The sequence below is a fragment of the Carcharodon carcharias genome, chromosome 22 (assembly GCF_017639515.1).
Source record: "Carcharodon carcharias isolate sCarCar2 chromosome 22, sCarCar2.pri, whole genome shotgun sequence".
Lineage (NCBI taxonomy): Eukaryota > Metazoa > Chordata > Chondrichthyes > Lamniformes > Lamnidae > Carcharodon > Carcharodon carcharias.
This window is the reverse complement of record NC_054488.1, coordinates 13,665,366-13,689,938: the sequence shown is the minus strand read 5'-3', so window position 1 is coordinate 13,689,938 and position 24,573 is coordinate 13,665,366. Positions and strand designations below refer to the sequence as shown.

The following is a 24,573-nucleotide window of genomic DNA, read 5'->3' as shown; positions in this document are numbered from 1 at the left end:
TCTTTTGGAGTCTTTTCAGTAACTAATATGATAAAGAGCCTTACTATTGCAAAAATAATAAACTGAAAGTTGCTGTCAAAATATCAGGGAGGCTAATGGCTGTCTCCGTTATGCATAAATAGTACAAGTTCATATGAGGAGCAGATGTGTAAAAAAAAATGCAACTGCCAAAAGTTGCTGTCCAAGTTACACCGTTATTGCAAAAACACTGACTCACCACTAAAACTCATTGAATGTTGTGAAGTTGCTTTATTTGTGCAACTGAAACTAAATCTGTTGTATTTAAGGCCAGTAATTAGTAGCTTATTCACTAATGTGATAATTGTTAATTGTTGCCAATCAACCTCTCCAACATCAAAATTTAATTAATACAAGTGTGGAGTCACTTTCCTTCAGGTTTTTAATTTTTCAGTTTGATTTAAAAAAATATCAAATCACTGGGTCTAAATCCTGGAACTCCCTCCCTAACAGCACTGTGGCTGAACCTACACCACATGGACTGCAGAGGTTCAAGTAAATGGCTCACCACTACTTTCTCAAGGACAATCAGGAATAGGCAACAAATACTATCCTTGACAGTGGTGGTCACATCCGTGAATGAATCAAAAAAAATTACACTTATGATTTTGTGGGCAAAAGCTATTTGAGCTGAAGGGTGCAGGGGAAAATCTGACGAATGGCAGCCACTGTTAGATGCTCTGCTACAGCAAAATTTGGCCCTTTATCTCCTTACTCTTGACTCATGCTTTCAGAAAACATGCTGCCATCCCAAGGGGATAATGCCTTTATTTACAATTCCAAATTATAATACTTGGTGAACTGAGTTGACAGAAAGATGGGAATCATTTAATAAACCAGATGGGAGGAGATTCAAGTGGAGCATAAACACTGGCATGGATTTGTTGGGTCTGTTCCTTTCCTTTATATTCTATGTAATTCTATGCAAACAAATCATAAACTGTAGGCAAAGAGTACATTTTCCTCATTGTCATATTAAAGAAAAATAATTCATAAATGGCCATTACAAACTAATAACACTATATTAAAGATCTTGAACATTTTGCACAGAGGAAGTACCCCCAAAAGTGCAGTTATGCTGCCAATCTTGCACTGCCATGAAGTGGCTTTGAATGTGCATCAGCAGTATGATTCAGCAACGATGCCAAATATGATTTCCAGTTGCCCTGAATTCAAATGCTGTGGACCTCATCCAGCGGGTGACTTCATATTCAATTCATGCCAGCTGCAGCTGAATTCAAGCCTTGTTTTAAAAGTGCACAGGAGTGAAAAATTGATCATCAAAGCTCTTTATAAACTTACTTTGCATGTTTTTATTGTTATAAGACACTGTCAAATATACTTCCAATATTAAAAATTAAAAATCATTGGAATATTTATGTAATTCTGCAAGGTGACTCATTAAATATCTTAAAAGTCACCTGAAGGAAGTTGCCAATTGTTCATGATGTGGGTTTGCTACAAACATCCTAAGTAATCTGCAACTAAAAAAAAAATTTACACAACTCACCCTAGTCTCTAGTTTTTGTATTTGTTTCTTTCCACCTTTCAGTGCTAACTGCTCAGCCTCGTCCAGATGGAATTGCAGATCCTTGACTGTCTGATCTAGGTTCTTCTTCATTCTCTCGAGGTGAGCACTTGTATCTTGTTCCTTCTTCAACTCTTCAGCCATCATTGCAGCCTGATTTCAACGTTAAAATAAAGTGAAACATAGGTAGTTATGTTGAAATGCTATTAAGTAGAACAGGAACAGGAGTTGGCTATTCCCGTTCCACCTTTCTTAAACCTATATTTCAAATTCTTCTAACCACCCTAGCTCTACAACCCTTAATACACTTGCCTAACAAAAGTCTATTAAGCTCAGCTTTGAAATTTTCAATTTGCCCCCAGTTTCAACAACCTTTGAAGGTACAGAATTCCTCTTGCCTTTGTGTGAAGAAGTGTTTCCTGATTTCACTCCTGAACAGTGTAATTCTAATTTTACAGTTATTCCCCATTGTTCTGGGCTCCTCCACCAGCAGAAATAATTTCTTATTATCTACCCTATCAATTTCTTTAATCATCTTAAGCACTTAATGTATTAACACAAATGTATAAATTATTTTAGTTATCAAAATTTGGAAATCTCACATCAGTAATTGCCTTCTTGGCTTTCTCTTCAGCATTTCTTGACTCCTGAATGGCATCTTCTACCTCAGTTTGAAGCTGGGAAACATCAGTCTCAAGCTTTCTCTTGGTGTTGATAAGACTAATGTTCTAAAAGATGTAACAAAGATGTCAACGACATTAGTAGTTGAGTAAAGCATTTAAAAACAGGCATTTAAGAATGGCTTGTGTTTCAGGCTACCTGAGAATGAAGTAGCTGAACACGTTCATTGATATCAAAGATTTCTTGTTCAGCAACTTTGCGAGCTCTGTCTGTCTGCTCTAGAGCTTCTGTAACCTCGCCAAGTTCAGCTTGTAGAAGGTTGTTTTTCCGTTCTGCCAAGCTTAGCTGCTCCTTCAGGTCCGCTTGAATTCGCAAAGCTTCATCCAGATGCAGCTGCGTTTCCTAAATCATGAAATATTTAATTGTATGACTGAATGCTGTTGGAAACTCAACAATGAACGTGCACAAATACGAAACGTCAACTGATTTCACTTACCTTGAGTACTCCTTGAATGTTCCTGAGATTTTTCTGCATTTCTGCAGCCTGGCGGTTTGCTTGCCCCAACTGAATCTCCATTTCGTTGAGGTCCCCTTCCATTTTCTTTTTGAGCCTCAAGGCATCATTCCTGCTTCTGATTTCAGCATCCAGGGTATTCTGAAGTGTCTCAATGGTTCTTTGGTGATTTCTCTTCAGTTGTTCAATTTCTTCATCTTTCTCAGCAATCTTCCTGTCAATTTCTGACTTGATTTGATTCAATTCAAGCTGAATTCGAAGCAACTTTTCCTCTGAATGTTCAAGTGATGTCTTTGGCAGGTGGTTAAGATAAAAGGAACATTGATCAAAATGGATCCAGTATCAACTTAATTACTGGATTTTAATATTTATAGTAATTAGATACATTTTGCAACTGTAACTGTCTTTTACCATCAGCTAAATTGCTATATTCCTCCCTCAGGTATCATGCCCTAAGGGGGCATTGACAACCATGAGCTGCCATTGGATTGGTCCATGATTATGCTTGGCAAAAATGCTGCAGTGGTATGCCATTGTCTTCTGCAGTATGACTGACCAGGAAAGTCCTGCTCTTACCATCATATGTATTTAGAAGTTTACAATTAACCTCTTTGGCCATCAAGTCTTGAAGTGGGACTTGAACCCAGAGCTTCCAGCCAAGTGGTAGGGATGCTACTCCTGTAACACAAGACCACCTCCACATTTCTATACTACTTGTTTAAAATATACAAAGTTTACCTCTGCTTCCTCTAATGCACATTGAAGTTCAGACTTTTCTTGTTCAGCTTGCTTTTTTGCTTTATCCAGCTCATGAATTGTCTTTCCACATGCACCAATTTGTTCAGTGAGATCGGAAATTTCCTCTGTTCAACAAATTTTAAAGACCAGAATCAGTAAACAGTCTTTCAAACACACTTTAAATATTCCTGACTCAATGTTGTATTATTCGAGACTTACGTTGCAGATTTTTGTTCTCCCTCTTAAGGGTTTCAAGATGATCCAAAGACTCTTCATAAGCATTCTTCATCTTGAACAGCTCGGTACTAAGAGACCGAGATTCTTTCTGTGATCCCTCCAGCGCAGCCTGGCATTCCTCATATTTTTGTTTCCATTCTGCCAGAATCTACAATAAAAAAGGCAAACAGGTTTTTATTTCACTGCTGCTCCAAGCCCATTTAGGTTACCATTCCACCCTGTAGAAGGTATGTTTAAAGTCCTGTACCTTGTCAAAGGCTCTCTGTTTCTTATCAAGAGCCGCTGCAGCAGCATTTGCTCTCGCCACGTCGATCATGAGATCTTCCACCTCTCCTTGCAAGCGCAGTTTTGTCTTTTCCAGTGAAGCACATTTGGCATTGACTGCCTCAACGTGCTCCTCTGCATCCTGCAGTCTTTGAGCTAGTTTCTTCCTAAATAAAAAGTCAAATTATTATCCTGCTAGGGCATAAAATAATGGATCCAAGAAAATTAATATACACTCAAAGGATTCAAAAATGAAGAAAACATATATATTAATACACATACTTGGCCTCCTCCAGTTCCTCCGTGCGCTGGATTGCATCCGTTTCGTATTTTGTTCTCCACTGAGCGACTTCGCTGTTGGCCTTGGACATGCCACGTTGGAGCTCAGCCTTTGCCTCCTGTTCCTCTTCATATTGCTCACGGAGCAAATCACAGTCATGGTGGGCGGATTGCAGAGCATGTGCCAAGGCGCCCTTAGCCTTACCATAGTTAACAGAAAGAAGAAATCAGAAGTGATTGAGAATGAAATAGAAAATGGTTAATGCAACAGAAGTAACTGCTTTACAAGCCAAAGACAAATAATAAAAATGATTGTAAAATCATATTGATGGGTTATTTTATGCAATAACAGTATCTGCTTTGTTAAACGTGACCAGTTACATTTTGCCTCCACTGGCATTCTCTATTGGGTTGACTGCAGGACCTGGTAATGAGCAAATTGGAATATAAAGGGTTGACTGTACTTCTTAAATTACACAAGTGCTCACCATTGTTCTCGTAAACTAGAAACAAATCTTTTGATTAAACAAAAGCCGCAAAATTGGATAGGGCCCAAAAACAGGTGCAGGGATCAGGATGCAGGGATCAGGATGCAGGGATCAGGATGCAGGAACAGCCGAAGCTTGTTGCTTCCAATACAGGTGGCACACAAATGTCTTGCTGCTGATTAATTTAAATAATTGTAGCATGAGAAGGGAATGCAAAATCAAGAGAAGTTGGCACGAGTTACAGATAGCCTGCACTATTTAAAGCCAGCATGCACCTCTTAAGGGGCAGATACTTGACATTATTTGACAATTGACAACATGGGAGAGGCAGAAGAATGGCACAACATGGCAGAGAGCTGGCAGGATTTGCCTACACTGCCCTGGAGGCCTTGTTGCAGAAAGTGGTGAAGAGGGAGAAATGACAAATATCCTTAGAGGGCCAGACAAAGTTTGTGAAGTTATTGGGGACAGATAGATTGTTGTAGTCAATGGAAAAGTCTAACCCCAAGGACCTGGATTCAGTGCCACAAGAAGCTCAATGATCTGACATGAATGGTCAAGGTCAGTGAATGTACCTTCAAATGACAAATCCCACCAACTTCATCACAAGCTTCACACACACGCCTCAATGCACACTACCTTCAGCGCTCACCTACCAACAATGTCTATCAATTATGACCCACACATCACATGTAAATCTTCAACTCATCGTCACACACTTCAAACTGATGCAAGCCTCACACTCATAGCTTGCAGCTTTCACACACATCCAGCTATTCAACCATGATATGCACATCAGCCAAAAGCACTGCACCACATTCACTGGTGCATTTCCCTCTCTCTCGCAGGGGGAGGTGGTGAGTAACTGGAGGCTGTGGCACCAACCAACAGGGGACGGGCATGGCTCCATGTCCTTACCCATATGCATGGAAGAGATGGGGGGGCTATGACTGAGGTTGTAGCCAGTGGCAGACCTAAAAGCATTGAAGATGCTGGTATCCTCATAACTAATCCTGCTTCTTACATTCTACTTACCCCTCATCCCACAAACTCTTCTAATTTACCAGCTGCAGATAGCAGAAGCCTGCACCTCCTGCTTTCCTCCCTTCCCTCACTACAACCCAACCCTTGTGCATTTCTCCTTTCAGAAACCCAGGAACTGCAAATCTGGCCAGACAGTGGTGGAAAACTAAGAGGTGGAAGTCAATGGGCGGGATTTTAACTGCCAAGGGGAGGTGGATTCAGGTGTGGGCAGGTAAATCCCCAAAAAGTGATGTCGGGTCAGGAACCTCGTATGACTCCGGCAACTTCCAGACTGAACACAGGCAGCTTTGCAGGTGAACAGGGAATGCAAATGGAGTTGTCAGGTAAATAATTACAATATTGAAATGGGCAATTATCTCAGGACTTAGCCCAGCATTCTGGCTTTAAACAGCCAGGTAAATAATTACAATATTGAAATGGGCAATTATCTCAGGACTTAGCCCAGCACCCAGTGCGCCGGTTTCCCAAATTGTGCGGAGCTTGGCAGGGCCAACCAGAAGAGCTTCTTCAGTGAAACTGACTGGCTGGGAAGCCTTCAAACAGTGAAACCATCTAGCTGCAGTCCTGCCTAGGCGAGAGGCTGCTGCTCAATGCAACTCTTCCGAGAGTGTACCCTTACTGTTTGAGAGGTGATTTTCATCTTCTTTGACATCATTTCACCCATCTTGGACTTCCAATACCTTGAGTTGCATTTCCCTGGTGGCAGTCTTCACTGTAACCACGGAGCAGCTTCTGCAGCTCTGGCTTGGACCTCTGATGAAGAATAAAAGAGGAGCAGCAACACCAGAACCAAGAGCATCAAGAGGAGAAAACCAGCAGCAGCACCAGCTGCCTTCTCTTCAGCCACATTCTGCTCCTCAGAACAGATGAGAGGGACAGAGAGATCCGGCTCCAAGGAGACAAGACCCCAACACAGGCTACAAGCAGAGGATCAACTCTCTGAACATGTCAGAGCAGCAGTGCCTCAAAAGGCTCAGACTCTCACAACAAGTCGCTGCTGACGCCTACAGCCCCCTGGACCAAGACCTCCTTCCCATTGCACGAGGTAGACACACATTGCCAGCAGTCGTTGGGCTGCTTGTCACTGGAGACCCCACCCCCTCCGCCTCCCAGTTCCCTGTCTCTCCGTAGAGTTCCGTGTTGTCTTCTCCTGCAAGGAGAGAAAGCAGAGTTGGGACTGTGAAAAATGGATTGTGTGGAGGAGGACATTTGTAGAGGATGAGTGAGGCAGGGGTTTGAGATGGTCTAAAAGAGGAGAGTGAATGTGAGTGTTGGGTGTTCAGCTGGGACTGTGAGTAGGTGCCTGGAGAGAGGAATGAGTGGAACTAGAAGGTGTGTTGTTCTGAGGGTACCGTGCAGAAGAACACTGGGAAAGTCAGAATGTGGGACTAGGCGCCAGAAAGTGTTATGACATTCACATTTCCTGCCCCCTCGAAGTCCTTGAACCTCTTAGGGCACAGTCTCCAGGTTCGAGGGGCCACACTTTGCTGCTCATTTCCTCGGTCACTTCCTCCCACATCTGCCTGACTTGAGAGGGTGGCCTCTCCCTCCCACCCTTGGCAAACATCACCTCACTTCAGTAGTTCAGATCCCGCAGCAAGATCTACAGATAAGAGTCTGAGACTTGGTGGTTGGGAGCAGCCTTTGCAGGTCTCCTCTCCATTCCTGTAACCACTGAAGTCTTAGGAAGCAATGTCCAGTTCAGCCATTCTGACCCCTGCTGCAGCCCTTTTAATTAGAAACCCTTTGACAGATTCGGTGGGTTATTCTGACCACCCTCTGATTGATCAGGAATCCAAGAAGGAGGATGCTAATAGCATGGTTGAATTAACGAGCCTCGGCAAAGCCGCATCAATGTTTCCAGGTTCCTGACCTGCTACCAGCCTCCCACTGAGTGTGAGCCTCTTTAGTTGCCATTCTGCCCAATGATGAAAAATAAAAGCTGTCACTCCCACTGCCACCAACTCAGTGGGAGAGGGTGGCATAGTGGTAATGTCACTGGATTAGTAATCCTGGGACCTAGGCTAATGCTCTGGGGGTGTGGGTTCAAATCCCACCACAGCAGCTGCTAGAATTTAAATTCAATTAACAAATTTGGAACCGAAAGGTAATGACCATGATAACTATCATTGATTGTTGTAAAAACCCACCTGGTTCACCAATCTCCTTTAGGGAAGGAAATCTGCCATTCTCACCTGGTCTGGCCTCCATGTGACTCCAGAGTCACAATAATGTGGCTGACTTTTAACTGCCCTCTGAAATGGCCTATAGAGCCACTCAATTCAGGGGCAATTATGGATAGGCAATAAATGCTGGCCCACATCCCATGAAAGAATAAAAAAAAAGTATTGACATTGTGCGTGCTTTGAGGTGAGATCTGCATCTGAGCATGAGGGGCCTGCAGCCAGGAAAGGGTAGAGATGCCAGCTTGCTGGTGGGCAAGGTCGTACATGGGTTTTGCTGTGGGGCACCTGGATGATGGCCTACAGAGGAAGGCTGATGGTCTTGCACAAAGGAAATGCCTGTTGCAATGGGAAGCTTGCTAGAAAGCCTGTGGTCAATGCCATGGACCCAGCCAGGATGTAGCGTTTGATGGCAGATGTCTCAGCTTCTATCGCAGGTCAATCAGAAGCCGCTCAATGTTTGAATGCTGCAGCGATGTTCAGTCTGAAATCCTGCAAAGTCCACTTGCTTCCACACAATCTCAGACTGCTGCTATCTTAGCTGTGTGCAAAGGGACTTCTCCAGTAACCTGCCCTCCAGCCAATTACTAGGATTACTGAGGCACCGCCAGTGAAGTGCTAGTAGCACCATGGAGCACAAACTTGCTGTGCTCTCTCAGGATCCTCTCACCACTGCCAGTGTCCTTGCTGTTGCTTGCCAGCCAGCCCAGACTACTGCTGCCCATGCAGAGATGGTGCAGTCTGAAACTAAACCTTCTAGAGCCAAAGTAGCTCAAAGTTGTCCTGCAAAGCCATCATCAGTCTCTCCCAGTGAAAGTCAGCAACATTCCAACAGCCACGCAGTAACCACTGGGGTAGCAATGCATAGGACCACTAGGACAGGCAAAGGCACATGATAGATCTGCACTAAGAGAATGCACAAGGGTGCTTAGTTGTTGTTTGTATGACATATAGCAGCTGAGGAGGAGGAACTTTGATTCGGAGTGTTTATTTTGTAGCAGTTGTTAGTTTTGCATTGTGTCCAATTGCATACCATGACAGTCAGTAACAGAGAGAAGCTAGGATGTGGGATTGTTGGTGAAAGGGGAATTGATGTCATATTTACTGGTATTGGAAATGAATGAGTCATTCAGGGACAGCACAGCCAGAATTGGGCCGTGTTGATTGCCTTCCCCCTCTTCCTCCTCCTCAGCTGCTTACCGTGCAACTAGTGGCAATGCCTGTGCCCTAGTGATGGCAAGATTGTGCAGCATGCAGCAGACCACGATGTATCTTGATATTCACTCTGCTAAAGTACTGCAGGGTTTCTCCAGAGTGGTGCAGGCAGGGGAGATGGTTGGATTCTCTCTTGTTGGAGATGCTCATTGCCTGGCACTTGTGTGGCATGAATATTACATGCCACTTACCAAGCCCAGCCTGAATGTTGTCCAGGTCCTGCTGCATGGACATGGATTGCTTCAGTACTGAGAAATCGTGAATGGTACAGATCATTGCAAATACCTCCTGCTCCTGCCTGGGAGGAGCCAGATGCATAAAGCCATGGCCATGGCCACCTTCACAGCCAATGACAAGTCATCTTCTCCCTACTCTGAGGCTGCAGCTTTGATTGCAGCAAGTGGTAGATTTCAGTTAGGACATCCTTAGTAAAACAGAGACATCTGGCACATTGTTTCTTACTTAGACTGAGGTAGGAGAATTGCTTCCCAGTTAGATATTGCTTCCTTCTGAGAGCCATTCCCTCCTTCCTCCTCCTCCCTCTTCCAGATATTTGTCATACTCTGTGTCACCTCTGCTTATTCTCCCTACCATGCAATAGTCCAAGGAGAATGGATACAACTGCCTCCATGTCCAGAAACATGTGCTTCGTACAGAATATTTGAGTTTAGGATAAAGTCCTGCATGCGCTGCATCACTTCCTACAGATGTTAGCCACTTAAATAATTCTGGAGACCACTAAACACTTCTACATTAACAGCGAGACCCAGTAGGTATTAATCACCAACCAGCCTGTAAATCATTAATGACTCTTTTAAATGACGATGATGTGGGATCCTTTCTGCTGCTGAATGCATATTCACCTCTGCAGGTTTAAGAGATCATGTTAGCTGGAGCATTGGGCTCCAAGGGGTAGCACTGGCATCAAAACAGCATTACACACTCATTGTCACGGTCTGCATACTTCCGGCGGGTGCTCACTGCATGCATGCTAACAATCTTACCAAAATGACATCTGGTTTGACTGGTACCAGAAGTGTGTGCTCACACAGTTTACACCATTTTTGAGGCAAAACAATGCCCGTGGTGCCAAAAAATGGATATAAAGAGTTCTTTTAAAATTTCACAGCCAAAGAACTTTATGAGATTGATACTCCATCTCTGTCATGTTCCTAGAAATCTATTTCTTTTTCCATGCAGACCAGTAGAGGAATGATAATTAGACACATATTTAAAATGCACAGCATTACCTTAGTTTCTTCTTCAAGTTGCCTCTTTAGTTCTTCTATTTGATGCATAAATCCCTGCTTACTCCTGGTGAGTTGGGATACCATATTCTCCTTTTCTTCCAGTTGTCTGGAAATTTCACCTTTAGGAAAAATTTTTTTTTAAATTTTCATCTTTTTGTTTCAGGAAGCAAAAGAGTACTTTCCAATTGGTTGTTAGTAAGCATTGTGTAATATAAATGTTCCACATGGTTAATATTGTTTCAAAGACAGGTTTGAAAAATGGCCAAATCATACTCGTTTTCTTTCATCCACACAGTTCACGTTGCAGCGCTGACTCACCGTTTTCTGCATGTAACCGGGATGCTTGAGCAGTCATGTCATTAATGCAACGTGCATGCTCATTATTCCTTGCCTTCAGTTCACTTAACTGATCTTCCTGGGTGCGACATGTTTTTTCAAGGTTGACCTATTTGGGAAATATAAAAATATACATTGCATCATTATATTTTAAAGTGTATTCAAAACTATCTGAAGTAAGAACATGTCACTGTCACATCCAAGTGGTTCCAAACTCTTCCTTTGCTGGGTTTTATCTTCAATGATCATCTCCAATTTTGTTTAGTATGACTATCTCCTGTGGCATTGCTCATTAGTCATGGGCCTGGAGCAGGGGGCCTGGAGCAGGGTTTTGAACTGCCAAGCCAACGAGCCTCTCTGAGGCCAATCCTCTGGTATACGTTGGGCGGGATTTTTGGGCCATGTCAGGGCCAGGAATAAGACGGATGGGGACTGAGAACATGGGCACTTGTCAGGAATTCAGTTTCCTGGCACCGTTTTAACAGAGCCGGGATCAGAACCTGCAAGGCTACTCACCCCAACGCGAAGGGCATTTGATTATGCGTGTTAAAAGCCTTGTTAAATTGTTTTTAATTTAAAGTAAAGTTTCCTGCACTGGTGTAGGCCAGGTTAGGTGTCTGGAGGTTAACACCCTGGAGGCAGACAGGCCTAGAAGCCATCCCTACCTGCTTGGGTGTAAGAACAACCACATGCCCCTCACAGTGGAGGCCTGGCTGATAGAATCATTTTTTTAATTAAAGTTTCAAAAAGTTGCCAAGAGGGTGCCTCTATGTTGAAGTACCCTCTCTGCTACTTACCTGCTAACATAGCCTGTTACTCCTTTCAAGCTGGAAGGTCTGATTGGCCTGACAGCTTCAAGAGCCTGCCCACTGCCCTTAATTGGACAGGGAACCTGCCTCCATGCCAATTAAGGGGGCATCTCCATTAAAATCCCAATGAGTGACTGTTTCTTCCCTGGGGGTGGATTCAGGAGCTGGAAACAGTCCCGACTTCTGTTTCTGCACCACGAGGGATAATCCGGCCCACTGTATGGAATTGGTTTATTTAGGTACATCTTGAGATCTATTTGAGACCAATTGGTCAAAAAAGCTGATGTAGTTTAATATGTCCCTGTAAATATCCAGTTCGACTTGGGTAGAGGCCAGAGTCAGAAAAAAAACCCAGAAATGATAGCTTTGAATATCTAAAATGTGATAGTCACATAGTGAATAAAACATTTTATATACATGAACCTGCTTGGATTGATCAGGTCACATTTTCAGTTAAGAAATCAATGCTCGTTTATTTGGACTTACTTTTGACTTAGACACAGATTCCACATTGCTAGCAAGGTCATCAACTTCCATCTTCAGCTCACTCTTTTCCTTCTCAAGCTTCTGTTTCACACGTTGCAGGTTGTCAATTTGTTCCCCAAGTTCTGCGACACTATCAGCCTGTTTCTTACGAAGAGCAGCAGCCGTGGCTTCATGCTGTAGGGTGGATTCTTCCAGATCGTGACGCATCTTCTGAAATTCCAGTTCACGTTTCTTGTTCATCTCAATCTGCACTGCTGACGCACCACCAGCTTCTTCGAGTCTGTCACTGATTTCTTCCAGTTCACGGGCATAGTCGGAACTCTGCTTTTCCACCTTCGCTCGAGCCGTGCGTTCAGCCTCAATCTCCTCCTCAAGGTCTTCGATTCGGGCCTAGAAATATGAACAATTTAACTTGTATTCTGAGGATTATATGAGAATAATTCAGTGAAAAGCACCATTTATTCACACACTCATTTTACCTGAAGTTCTTTTATTTTTTTTTGAAACTGCATACTTAGGTTCTGTTCATCTTCGATTCTGCTTTGAAGCTGGCTGATTTCAAATTCCTTCCTGTTTGGAAACATTAAAATTAAGAATAAACAATGTGGAGAAACAGGCATTACATTTACATCTACTCAACTGAAAATCCAAATCTACATTTGCAAAAAGCTATAGAAATTTAAATCCTGCTGTTAAGGTGCATTATACAAGATTTTGGTTTGAATAAAGGACGCTACACTGCTGTGTTATCAGATATATTACAATATTCTGATGTCTGATCATCCAATTTGCACTTTGTGATTGTCTGCCAAACTAACTTTCACTTGATTACTACTTTACGTTTGTACAAAGTTGTATATAGCTTTCACAAATCTAATATATAAGGAACTATAACTGTTCCTTGCACGCTTAAGTATTTTGTAAATGTCTCTCACTTTTTAAATCTTTCTTCCATTTGTTGTTTGTCATTTTCTAAGTCCATGAGAGAATCCTGAGAAAGTTTCAGATCACCTTCCAGTTTCCTCTTGATCCGCTCAACGTCCAAGCGAAGTTTTTTCTCCTGTTCCAGAGACGCTTCAAGCTATGAAAGAAGATGGATATCGAAAGGGGTCACCAAGACAATATGATGGGATCTGTGCACATCAAAGAATGTACTGATTTTATACTTATTTTGAGGATATATACATCGTCAACTTGCAGCTCCAGTTTTGCCTTTGTTTTGGTCAGATTGTTGACTTTATCTTCCTCAGCTTGGAGATCATCTAAGATCTGCTGGTGGACCTCTTGCAAGGCTTTCTTCTCCTTTGTCAGCTTAACATTCGATTCATCAAGGGTAGCCATTTCCTCTGTGAGGTTCTTAACCTGTATGCAGTAACAATATATAAGAAAACACAATAGATGGGAGTTTGCAGACAGTGGTGAATTCAAAGTGCTTGCCGTTGCCTATAAAGTAAGTCTCACAGAAATCTAGCAAGCTCACTGGCAAGAATTTCATCTCTCTTGCCGCACAGTGGGACTGCAACTGATAGCATTCTTTACTGGACATTCACAGTGTGGAGCAGCAGTGAGGTTATTAGGCTGTCCAAGCGGCCAATCACATTAAATGATTTTCAGATTCCCAAACAGGAAAAAGCAGTAAAATGAAATCAATTTCAAAACATTATTTTAAATAGAATAAATTACAGACTGGGACATACCTATGGGGTGAGGGTAGGAGGTGAAAAAAATTCTGAGAAGCATATTTTAATTAGCTTTAAAAATCTACCAATTCATTGCTTAACAGTTCATAAAGTTAAATTAATTGTCAGGCCAAGTTCTGATGTTGATCAAATGTTATTAATCACGTCACTGTTAAAAACCCTGTTACCCACAGGGTGTAACTTTTTTTGCAGTTTCAAACAGCAATATGGGAGCAAGAAGGTTAAAATTCTAGCTGATGCCATGGCAGGTGTGGCTCTGGGACGAGCTACAGAGTCCCACCCACCCAAGCCTGTCCCTAACTCTCCGACTCCCACAAAATCCGGGCCTTAGGTTTCAAAATCCCACAATTTGTGAGCCAGAAAATGCATACTATAGGGTTGAAAATTTACACAGTCTGCTTCCATTTGGTTGCTTGTTTAGAAGTTCTGCATTAATGAATTAAAATGAATTAAGGATGAATTGCGGTGCAGTGGGTAGCACCACTGTCTCTGAGCCAGAAGCTCCGGGTTCAAGTTCCACTCCAGGACTTGAAGGCCAAGAAAAGCGTGTTCGTAACATGGCTGAACAGGTTGAGTAATAACTTGCAAATCCTTCCAAACTGTGACAGGTTATAAGAGATTCAGCCATGTGATGGAAAGAAAGCTGGAGCCTCCACCATCACTATCCATAGCTCTAGGACTACAATATGCATGTAAAAGTGTATGTTAGCAACTCAAACTCTTTGGAGGGCTGGTGTGGATCAGGGTGGTGCCAACAGCTTGGGGTTTGATCCCTGTTCCAGATGGATTTTGGATAGGCCTCCATGGTGCTGTGAGTCAGACCTGCCTTTGGACAGAGAACTGAAGAAGATCAATTGCTGTGGGAGATTAGAACACAGATCAAATATGTGACAACAATTTAGATGTTGCACTAAATTCAGCTGCATCACACATCATGGGCAGGATTTTACAACAGTGGGAGTTTACGTTCCCGCTGTCGTCAATGGGATTTATAACGGCTCGCCACATTTTACGGCCCCATCAATGTGAAACAGGGCAGTAAAATTCTGCCCCACAGGTCTACAGAAGGGGCTCTCATAAAATGGTGTTTAGAGTTTTGAGTCAAATATCACTCTTCCCTTCAAGTGAATACATATTTCTCTTTTCACTTGAAAATACTACCATTTATTGTTTATTTGGGTATCCTCCGCAGTATATTACATTTCACCAACAAGAAACTTGTGTAAACAAGATACATATCAAACTCGAGTTCAACATAAAGTACAAATACAGTGTATTTTAAAGTTGATGAAATATGCTAATACTTAACCATAGCAACCAAAATGATTATTTGTACCTTGTTTTCAGTGGTGTGCAAATCTTTTTCCACTTTGGCTAACGTGAGCTGCAAGTCATCAATGTCTCTTTTCAACTCTGTGCATTCATCTTCAAGCTTCCTCTTCTTGGCTGTAAGTTCAGCATTCGCATCCTCTTCATCCTCTAGACGCTCGTTCATCTCTTTAACTTTAGCCTCAATCTGAATTTTGTTTTTTATCAGTTGGTCACACCTTTCCTCAGCATCTGCTAAACTTTCAATTTCCTTTGAAGTGATCAAAAAAACGTGCTTTTAGTGCAACTAATTTTTGAGTACCGTAGAGGTTTTTAACTAATTTGTAAAATGGTCATTTACATACCGCTTGCACTTGCATTTGTAGGTCATTCTTTTCCTGCAAAAGGCTAACCATGTTCTCTTCCAGTTCTTTCTTTCTTGCTTCAGATTTGGCATATGCTTCTTTCAGCTTCCCAAACTCCTCTTTCATGTTTTGCATATCCTTTTCAGCTTGCGCACTCCTCAGAAGAGGTTTGATCTTGAAAAACAGTTTCATCCATGACCAATGTTTGACATTCATGAATGAACGGATGTTGTACTGGATACTGAAGATACTCTCCCTGTGTAAAGCAATTAATAAGGAATTTGTGTTTCTCTTAAAAAGGGGTTTATTTAAATCAAGGCTGTTACAGGTTGTGAACAGTTCTCTTGTACCTTCTTTGCATCATCCTCTGAAATTCTACTCGCATTAAGAAACCACGACATATGGCTTGAGTGCGGGTAATAAGCGCAGCCAGCCTTTCGTCTCTCATCTCTTCAAGAGCACCCAGGATGCCAGCTTTGAAGAACACCTGCAAGTGCAGAAAATATCTTTAGGAGTTATTTCTGTTTTTCCTATTACCAAGCTACTTATGAAGTTTCATCATTTTATTGAAGTAATTTAGGTCTTTACCTTAGTGTGTCCAAATTTATATTGGGTATGATCAATATTAATGGAGGATAGGAGTTTCTCTGAAGCCTTCTTGCTGTCAATAAAGTGACCTTCTGGGATAGCACTTGCATTGAGTACTCTGTATCTGTTTATTTTAAAACATGTATAGTCATATTCCCACATTTATGCCTTTACACTTGTAGCATTTTCACATTTACTTTTTGCTCAAGAGATCTTTGCAAGAAAAATATTATCATTTGCAAATTAAGTTAGTGGTGAATTGTGAACAACTTCCTTCAGAGCTGGGTAAAGTTAAGAGTGCCATTGTTTTTACTATACCTGCCACTTTTGTAATGCATAACATTTTGTGTTGCATATGAAATGTTAAAAATTCCAACTAGTTACCTTTGTTTGAAATCTGCGTAGAGGATTCTGCTTGGGTATCCTTTTCTACAGATTCTGATACCCTCAAGCACACCATTACACCTTAGCTGGTGCATAACTAGTGAATTGTTCATTGCACCTGTGTTGTGGTAAGAATGAAATTATATTTTTGTCGCAAGTTTTTTCACAAATAGGGAGAAAGAAGAATAAAATTGATTGCTGGAATTTACCTGGAGTTTTTGTTTCATTTGGAATAATGCAACGCACAAAGTGGGGGCGAGTGCTTCTCAAGGTGGACATCAGCTTGTTCAGATTTTCCTGTGTCAAGCAAAGAACTTAATAACCAATAGCAATTGATTTCTTGACTGAGCCTCACGTAACTAATTAACTAATTATTGTCAATGTTTCATTACCATGCCACAGGTACAGTTTTATTTAGGAAGATTGGAATTAACAGTGCAGTTAGAAGAAAGCCTTTAAATAAAGAACTTACCCTAAAGAGCGCAGACACTGTTTGGAAGGAAGAACCCTTCTTCTTTATACCTTTCTTTACTGTACCCTCTACAAAGTATATATTTTGTCATTAGCAATTCATAGTATGCAATGGTATAATAAATTATTCTAAAATAGTAAAGAATACAGAACTTAAGAATTTCTAACATTGAATAGTTTTGTTAAATAAAGCAATTGATTTTCAAATGACATTTATTGTCCATTTCCAGTTGCCCTGAGAAGGTAGATGGAGGGCCACCTTCTTGAGCTGCTGCATTCCTCACTGTGTCTGTTTGCCAATGGTGGTATTTTTCATAGCAGGATTGAGTGGCACTAAGAGTCTCACCACTAATTAGGGATGTTTGTGAACCAGGTTGATTACTACAACATTATGACGCTCGCCGCAAATTACCAAGTTGGCCACCTATGGGGGTAGCAGGGGCATCGGGAGCAGGGGAAATGGAGTTAAACTCACAACTTCTCAGTTACCATCTAGGACCATAACCATTGACCTATTGTACTGCTATTTTTTTGTTGTTTTTTATATCTGGATCTATTAGTGTTAGGAAATAGAGAAAGTTTAATTAAGTTATATTGGTATTTGTGGGTGTTAGGAATGAGTTTTAGCTTTAAAGTTTAAGTTTGATTTGTATTTCTGTATTTGTGTGTTAAGAAAAGGTCAAATTGAGTTTTAGTTTCACTTTAAAAGGTGCTTGCATTTCTAATGAGAGTTCTACAACTGTTGCAGCTAAGTTAAACCAGAGCGGAGAAACTGGACCGATGCCTTGCAACAGGGGTCCAGAGAGGCAGGTCCCTCCAACAGACACACACACAGAAAAAACTAGGAACAACAATTTGATTTGGAAGCTGTTTGAGTTCAGTTATTTTGAAGACAGCTGCCAGGAGAGATTAGAAAAGGGGACAGATAGTCAGGCCCAAGCTAAAGAAGACCCCAAAATCCAGGGGAGTGGAACAAGAGAAAGTCCCAAGAAGACCTTCTAGTCGAAGGGAAGGATAGGAACCTAGAAAAGGTCCTGTTAAGTGAAGTTAAGTGTGAGGAGCAGAGAAAGGCTCCAAATTTCAAATTTCAAGCTTCAAATTTAGAGATAACGGCTTGAGAAGTCAGAAGGTCCAAAGAAATAACTGAAGGCCTGTAACGCTTTGCTATGGGCATGTGAAGCTGTGGTGTACTGTTGACAGCTAAGTCAGTGAGAGAAAGTATGTGGAAGACAGCTTGTATGTGTGAGGTGACCCAGGGAAGAGGAACATTGGAAGAAGAGTTCAAAACCCTGGAGGTGAACCCTTGCAGAAGGCGTCTGAGAGAAAACATTGGTTTGGCAGAAGATTCCAAGGTGAGTTCTTGGAGAGTGGAGATTAGAAACCCTCATATGAAAGACAGAGTTCAGTGAGACTGGTTGGCTCATGGTGTGACGAGTGCTTCGGGGGAGTTGATGAGAGATCCATAGCATTTGATTGAGGTGGCACCTGTCACTTGGTTTCAGAGTGTGGTGTGTCTGACCACAGGGTGCCTATTGATTTACATGGACTGTGTACTTACTGTGAACATTAGAGTATAAGATAGCTTTTGTAACTTATGTTATCCTTACAAATCTGTATATATCTGTAAAGATATAGTTGTGGGTGAAAGAGTATTGTAACATAGTTCATCTTTTCTTGTTAAATATATGTTTTATTCTTTTGTTAAAAGTTCATGAGCTGACGCATGTGACTCTGTTCAGTAGCCACTCTCATGTATCTAAACAAACAATTAAAAGTTAGGATCTATCAAGTTGGGTTCCACTCTGAGATCAGGTTTGTCCAGGAGTAACATTAGCTGGGAGCATAACAAAGTTGGGGATCTTGCAGGATTGGAAATACGGACAGCGGGTGATTGGACATGGATTAAGCATTGGTTCAGATTGTCATTAAAAAGTGGGATTGGAAATCCTTGAATGTTGGTGGGATCTGTGAATCCTTATCAAACAAGTATGTTGAGATACAGAGGTTCCGGACAGTGGAAGTGGAACTGCTGTGAGGCATATTAGACAGGTTGGAATTTGAAATGGCTTTGGAGGTTGCTAAGACTTTTCTATGATGGAAAATGTAACCCTGACTGGTTTACAGAAATTAACCAAGAGTAAGCTGATGGAATTGGCAGATAAGTTGGAGTCAGAATTACCCAAAGGGATGAGGAAAGCAGACATAGTTGAGATAATAGCACAGTATTTAAAACTGGAAGGGATACTAGAGAGATCACATTCTCCATGGGGTGAGTCAATTGAGTTAGCTAAGATCCAGTTGCAAATGAAGCAACTTGAACATGAAAAGGAACTGAAAAAGCTTGAATTGGAGGTGAAAGAAAAAGAAAAGGAAAAAGAACGAGAGGAAAAAGAAAGGGCATTTCAAAGGGAGCAAGCGGAAAGTCAGGAGAAAGAAAGGAAGCTGGAACTGGAATTTCAGGGAAGGGAGAAGGATAAAGAAAGAGTGGCAAGGGAAAGAGAGGAAGAACAAGAAAGGGAATACCATCTTAGAAAGCTGGAAGTTGAAAAAGAGATCTCAGATGCTGAGGAAAGTTCCGATGATGGAAAAACCTGCACCCTGAAACCAAGCAGTGAGATGTTTAAGTTTGTGTAAGCTTTCCCAAAGTTTGAGGAAAAGGATGAGGAGGCACTCTTCATTTCATTTGAAATGGTAGCTAGGCAAATGAAGTGGCCCAAAGAAACCTGGACATTACTTTTACAGAGTAGGTTGGTAGGTAGAGCTCATGAGGTTTATGCATTACTGTCAGAAGAGGTATCAGTGGATTATGATGCAGTAAAAAAGGCTATTCTGAGGGTGTATGAGTTAGTCCCTGAAGAATACAGGCAGAAATTTCAGAATATAAGGAAACAGCCTGGGCAGACCAAATTAAGTTTGAGAGGGTAAAGCAAAGTAATTTTCACCATTGGATAAAAGCATTAAAGGTAGAGATGATGTGTGAAGCTCTGAGGGAAATAATTCTCCTGGAAGAATTTAAAGATTCACTTCCTCCTGTAATTAGAATCCATGTTGAAGACCAGAAGGCTAAAACAGCTGGATAGCAGCAGAGATGGCTGACGATTATAAACTAGTCCATAAATCTAAACCGTTTTTCCATCATCCCTATAAACCAGAGAAAGCTACAAGATGGGAAGGGGAAGGGAAGGCAAGTAGCTAGGGAAGAGAAGGGACAGTTGGGAATTCTCAGGAAATTTCTCCTCAGACCAGACAGCAAAGTGCTGAGGGTGGCAGATATTTGGAAGCCTAAGTGTTTTCATTGTAACAAGGTGGGGTATGTTAGGGTAGATTGCTGGAGATTAAATTGTGGCCCTGTTGCAGTAGTAGGAATGCCTAAAGAATCCTCAGGAATGGTTGCATCAGAAAAGGAAATGGTTGTTAAAACTGTAGCAGTGGTATAGGTAAAATGTGTTCCCTCAGAACATACAGGAAAGGAGGATATGGTTCAGGATAGCCCAGAGAATTTTTCTTTGATTGCTGGTGAAGGAAATCAGGCTAAAAGGATCTGGATATTTTGTTTCAAAAGGAGTAGTGTTCCCTTACTTTTACAACAACATAAGTAAACTGATTAAAATTTTGAGAGATACAGGAGCCGATCAATCATTGATGGTGGCTGATGATACAATTTGTGTTCCAGTTAATTTTATGAAAGAAAAAGTATTGATAAGAGATATTGTGGAATTTATGAACCAGTTTCTTTGTGAAATTAATTTACAAATTCACTTTGTAAACTGAATTGTTACAGTGGGAATTATTCCTAAATCACCTATTGAAGGGATGGATTTCATTCTGGGTAATGATTTGGCTGGTGGAGATAGTAATGTGGGAGTGACTGTATTGCAGCAGGCGGTTGATCAGGTTGATGCTAACCAACTTCAGAAAACTGCTGTGACCAAAGATGAAACATTTATTACTGATAACAAGCAATTGAAGGAAAACCTGTTGTTTGTTGCTAAATAAATGTTTTATTCTTTTGTTAAAAGTTCATTAGCTGACTCCGGTGACTCTTGTTCAGTAGCCACTCTCCACGTATCTAAACAAACAATTAAAAGTTAGGAAAACAAAAACAGAATTACCTGGAAAAACTCAGCAGGTCTGGCAGCATCGGCGGAGAAGAAAATAGTTGACGTTTCGAGTCCTCATGACCCTTCGACAGAACTTGAGTTCAAGTCCAAGAAAGAGTTGAAATATAAGCTGGTTTAAGGTGTGTGTGTGGGGGGCGGAGAGATAGAGAGACAGAGAGGTGGTGGGGGGGGTGGTTGTGGTTGTAGGGACAAACAAGCAGTGATAGAAGCAGATCATCAAAAGATGTCAACGACAATAGTACAATAGAACACATAGGTGTTAAAGTTAAAGTTGGTGATATTATCTAAACGAATGTGCTAATTAAGAATGGATGGTAGGGCACTCAAGGTATAGCTCTAGTGGGTTTTTTTTTATTATATAATGGAAATAGGTGGGAAAAGGAAAATCTTTATAATTTATTGGAAAAAAAAGGGAAGGGGGAAACAGAAAGGGGGTGGGGATGGGGGAGGGAGCTCACGACCTAAAGTTGTTGAATTCAATATTCAGTCCGGAAGGCTGTAAAGTCCCTAGTCGGAAGATGAGGTGTTGTTCCTCCAGTTTGCGTTGGGCTTCGCTGGAACAATGCAGCAAGCCAAGGACAGACATGTGGGCAAGAGAGCAGGGTGGAGTGTTAAAATGGCAAGCGACAGGGAGGTTTGGGTCATTCTTGCGGACAGACCGCAGGTGTTCTGCAAAGCGGTCGCCCAGTTTACGTTTGGTCTCTCCAATGTAGAGGATTAAAAGTTAGGATCTATCATGCTGCGTTTCACTTTGGGATCAGACTTGTCCAGGGGTAACATCAACTGTGATCATAACATTAGGTAAACTTAGAAATACTTCCAAACTCTCGGATGGATTTGAGCTTTGTATCTCACTCTGTAATTTACTTATTGCTATGTCCTTTATAAAACAATATTTATTGTCAACATACATTTGATATACATTTGTTGTAATGTTGATAATCTATTCAAAAAGATTGATTGATATTTGATGATTTTAATGTATAATGTAAAATAAATGTTACCTGCAGATGACATGTGAGAACTATACAGGTGTGCAAGAACCTTAAGTGATGATTTCTGGTATAGTCCAATTACAGTTTCATTCAAAGGGTCCTTATTCTTGTCGAGCCATGAAGTAATATTGTAGTCCACGGTGCCCGCATAATGGATCAAGGAGAAGTGACCCTCACTTTTGCCTTTAGTAACCCTGGGCTTCTGGAAATTTACTGATTTTCCAAGATGCTGATCATACAATTTGTTCTTGAATGTCATATCTGTAGCCTTGGGGAACATACATTCCTCCTCAAGGATTGAGAAGATGCCCATGGGCTTTGAATGTAGAGAAAGAAACAAAAAGCATTAATTATCTCAGTTCATACAGTGAGGAATTCATACTAGAACTCTATATGAAAGTGTATACATGAGAATGACCACTTGATGAAGGCCCTGTTGGCATCCATGAAACCAAACCTTGAAAAGTGAATCAAAACCATAAGGATAGAAGGGGAATGATCAACATTTGTCAACGAGCTTGGTGAGGAAAATAAGCCACAAATTTCTCCTCACCTTTTCAATGAGTTCAATGCAAGCTGCCAGGTCCATACCAAAGTCAATGAATTTCCATTCAATTCCTTCCTTTGTATATTCCTCTTGTTCTAAGACGAACATGTGGTGGTTAAAAAACTGTTGCAGTTTTTCATTAGTGAAGTTGATACAAAGTTGTTCCAGGCTGTTGAACTGAGGAATGGCACAATACGTTAAGATGATAGACATAGATTTCACATTGTATTAATAAATGTTGTCCTTGTCAGACTACTGCTGAGAGCTTTACCTCAAAAATTTCAAAGCCTGCAATATCCAAAACACCAATGAAATGTTGTCTGGGTAGCTTTGTGTCCAATTGCTGATTAATTCGTTGCACCATCCACAGGAACAACTTCTCATATACTGACTTTGTCAGAGCACCCACTGCAAAGTATACCTGGAAAAGAAAAGAAAATTAATGTTTCAATTTCTGTGAGCTGCTAAAATTGTGCCTATTTCCTTTCTTCCAGCCAACGAATTACCTGTTGTACGGTCTGGCCTTTGGTAACAAACTCATTGCCGACCTTTACTCTTGGAAAGCACAGTGCTTTGAGCAGGTCAGCTGCGTTTAGGCCCAGAAGGTAAGCAACTTTGTCAGCAACTGCAAAAAAAAAAAATATTGGCTGTCAATGACATGTTTTTGGTTTCTCCCTAAGCTAACTGTAATCATTTGACAATACAACATATGACTTTTATTTGCACATTTAAATTTGCATGTATTATTTATTACTGACATACTTCTACTGGTGTCAGTCTCACCTCTTGAGTTAGAAGGTTATGGGTATCTTCCACTCCAGAAAATTAGGGCGGAATTTTCCACTCCCACCAGCAGCAAGAATCATGGAGGACAAGGGCAGTTAATTCGGCGGGAGGCAAAATATCTGTTTCCTAACGGCAGGATAAACTATTGGAAATTTGTTCTCCTGACTTTCAATGTGGTTTAAAGGTGGGTCGAGTTTCTCGACAAACAATGCAGGGAACCCTACTTGCATGAATTAGCATTTCATGCATGCTCATTAAAAGGCCGCCTCACCGGAATTAATTCACCTTCCAAATTATGTTCCCTGCCAGTGAGAATTTAGAACATTCAGTTTTACAACTGTATATAAGTGGCGTGCACCAGGCGAACTTCACTTCTTCCACGACTTTGAGGTCCTTGGATGTTGCTTTTCCTTTCTTGGGGACCTGGCATAACTTCACTCAAGTGCCATTAGCAAATGCTGCACAGAAGCTGGACGCGGGAAGCAAGTAAATGCTCGGGGGTGGGGGTGGGTGGCGGGGGGGGTGGCTAGTGGTGCAGGTAGGTGGGAGCAACGGCTGGACAGGGAAGACAATTGCTGGGGAAGGGTAGGGGAGAGAGTGCCCAGGGAAGGGGGAGGATAGAGTGTCCAGAGAAAGGGGAGGGAGAGTATCTGGGGAAGGGGGAGGGAGTATCCTGAGAAAGGGGGAGTGTCCTAGAGAAGGGGTCAGTGGTGATGATGGTGTGGTTCTGGGGGTGAACTCAGGATACTGGTGATAGGAGGGAACAGTCACAGTCGGGAGGGGTCGGAGTGGCGGGGAGTGGGATGTGGTACTGTGGCAGGTCCAGGGTGAGAGTTTAGTAGATGAAGGTCTCATCAGGAAGGGTCACAGAGGGGAACAAGATAGGTGGCTCAGATAACGAGAGGTGGCAGGGTGAGGGTGGGCATGGGGACGGTTCCAGGTGTTGGTTCTGAGCAGAGGGAAGGCATGTGGAGGTGGATTGTGATAGGGTTTAGGGTAATGGAGGAGGTTCAAAGGTGACAGAGGGGAGAGGAATGGTGATATTAGGTGGGTCAAGGGTGATGGGGGACGTTGGTGGGTGACGGGGAGATTAGGAGGTTGTGGAGCAAATTTGAAGAGTGATGTGTACCATTTTTCCAAACTGACCTTGACCATGCAGTTAGTCAGTCAGTGAGATCCCTGGAGGTGAGAGGAGGATTTTTTTCAAGTGGTTGGAGTTCAAGGTCAGCACAAGTGGCCAGCTAAGTGGACACCCTAATAATTATGAAGCCAGTGGATGTCTCAGTTGTGTTCTCTTC

At 41.8% G+C, this 24,573-nt stretch overlaps 1 protein-coding gene across 1 annotated transcript in view; it reads right to left on the bottom strand.

Moving 5' to 3' along the window:
• LOC121293838 (myosin-2-like) overlaps window positions 1-24,573 on the bottom strand; it is a 34,159-nt gene that overhangs the window by 2,367 nt on the left and 7,219 nt on the right. The window contains exons 11-36 of the mRNA XM_041217217.1: window positions 22,996-23,114; window positions 22,761-22,910; window positions 22,496-22,666; window positions 21,952-22,258; window positions 19,851-19,856; window positions 16,828-16,895; window positions 16,565-16,652; window positions 16,356-16,473; window positions 15,972-16,095; window positions 15,734-15,870; window positions 15,384-15,639; window positions 15,047-15,289; window positions 13,196-13,372; window positions 12,946-13,091; window positions 12,490-12,580; window positions 12,011-12,400; window positions 10,698-10,824; window positions 10,380-10,498; window positions 4,203-4,399; window positions 3,904-4,087; window positions 3,639-3,804; window positions 3,420-3,544; window positions 2,664-2,972; window positions 2,366-2,569; window positions 2,149-2,274; window positions 1,529-1,699 (exon numbers count right to left, since the gene is read on the bottom strand). Coding sequence (XP_041073151.1) covers window positions 1,529-1,699; window positions 2,149-2,274; window positions 2,366-2,569; window positions 2,664-2,972; window positions 3,420-3,544; window positions 3,639-3,804; window positions 3,904-4,087; window positions 4,203-4,399; window positions 10,380-10,498; window positions 10,698-10,824; window positions 12,011-12,400; window positions 12,490-12,580; window positions 12,946-13,091; window positions 13,196-13,372; window positions 15,047-15,289; window positions 15,384-15,639; window positions 15,734-15,870; window positions 15,972-16,095; window positions 16,356-16,473; window positions 16,565-16,652; window positions 16,828-16,895; window positions 19,851-19,856; window positions 21,952-22,258; window positions 22,496-22,666; window positions 22,761-22,910; window positions 22,996-23,114 — 4,319 coding nt within the window. The remainder of the gene's footprint in view (window positions 1-1,528; window positions 1,700-2,148; window positions 2,275-2,365; window positions 2,570-2,663; window positions 2,973-3,419; window positions 3,545-3,638; window positions 3,805-3,903; window positions 4,088-4,202; window positions 4,400-10,379; window positions 10,499-10,697; window positions 10,825-12,010; window positions 12,401-12,489; window positions 12,581-12,945; window positions 13,092-13,195; window positions 13,373-15,046; window positions 15,290-15,383; window positions 15,640-15,733; window positions 15,871-15,971; window positions 16,096-16,355; window positions 16,474-16,564; window positions 16,653-16,827; window positions 16,896-19,850; window positions 19,857-21,951; window positions 22,259-22,495; window positions 22,667-22,760; window positions 22,911-22,995; window positions 23,115-24,573) is intronic.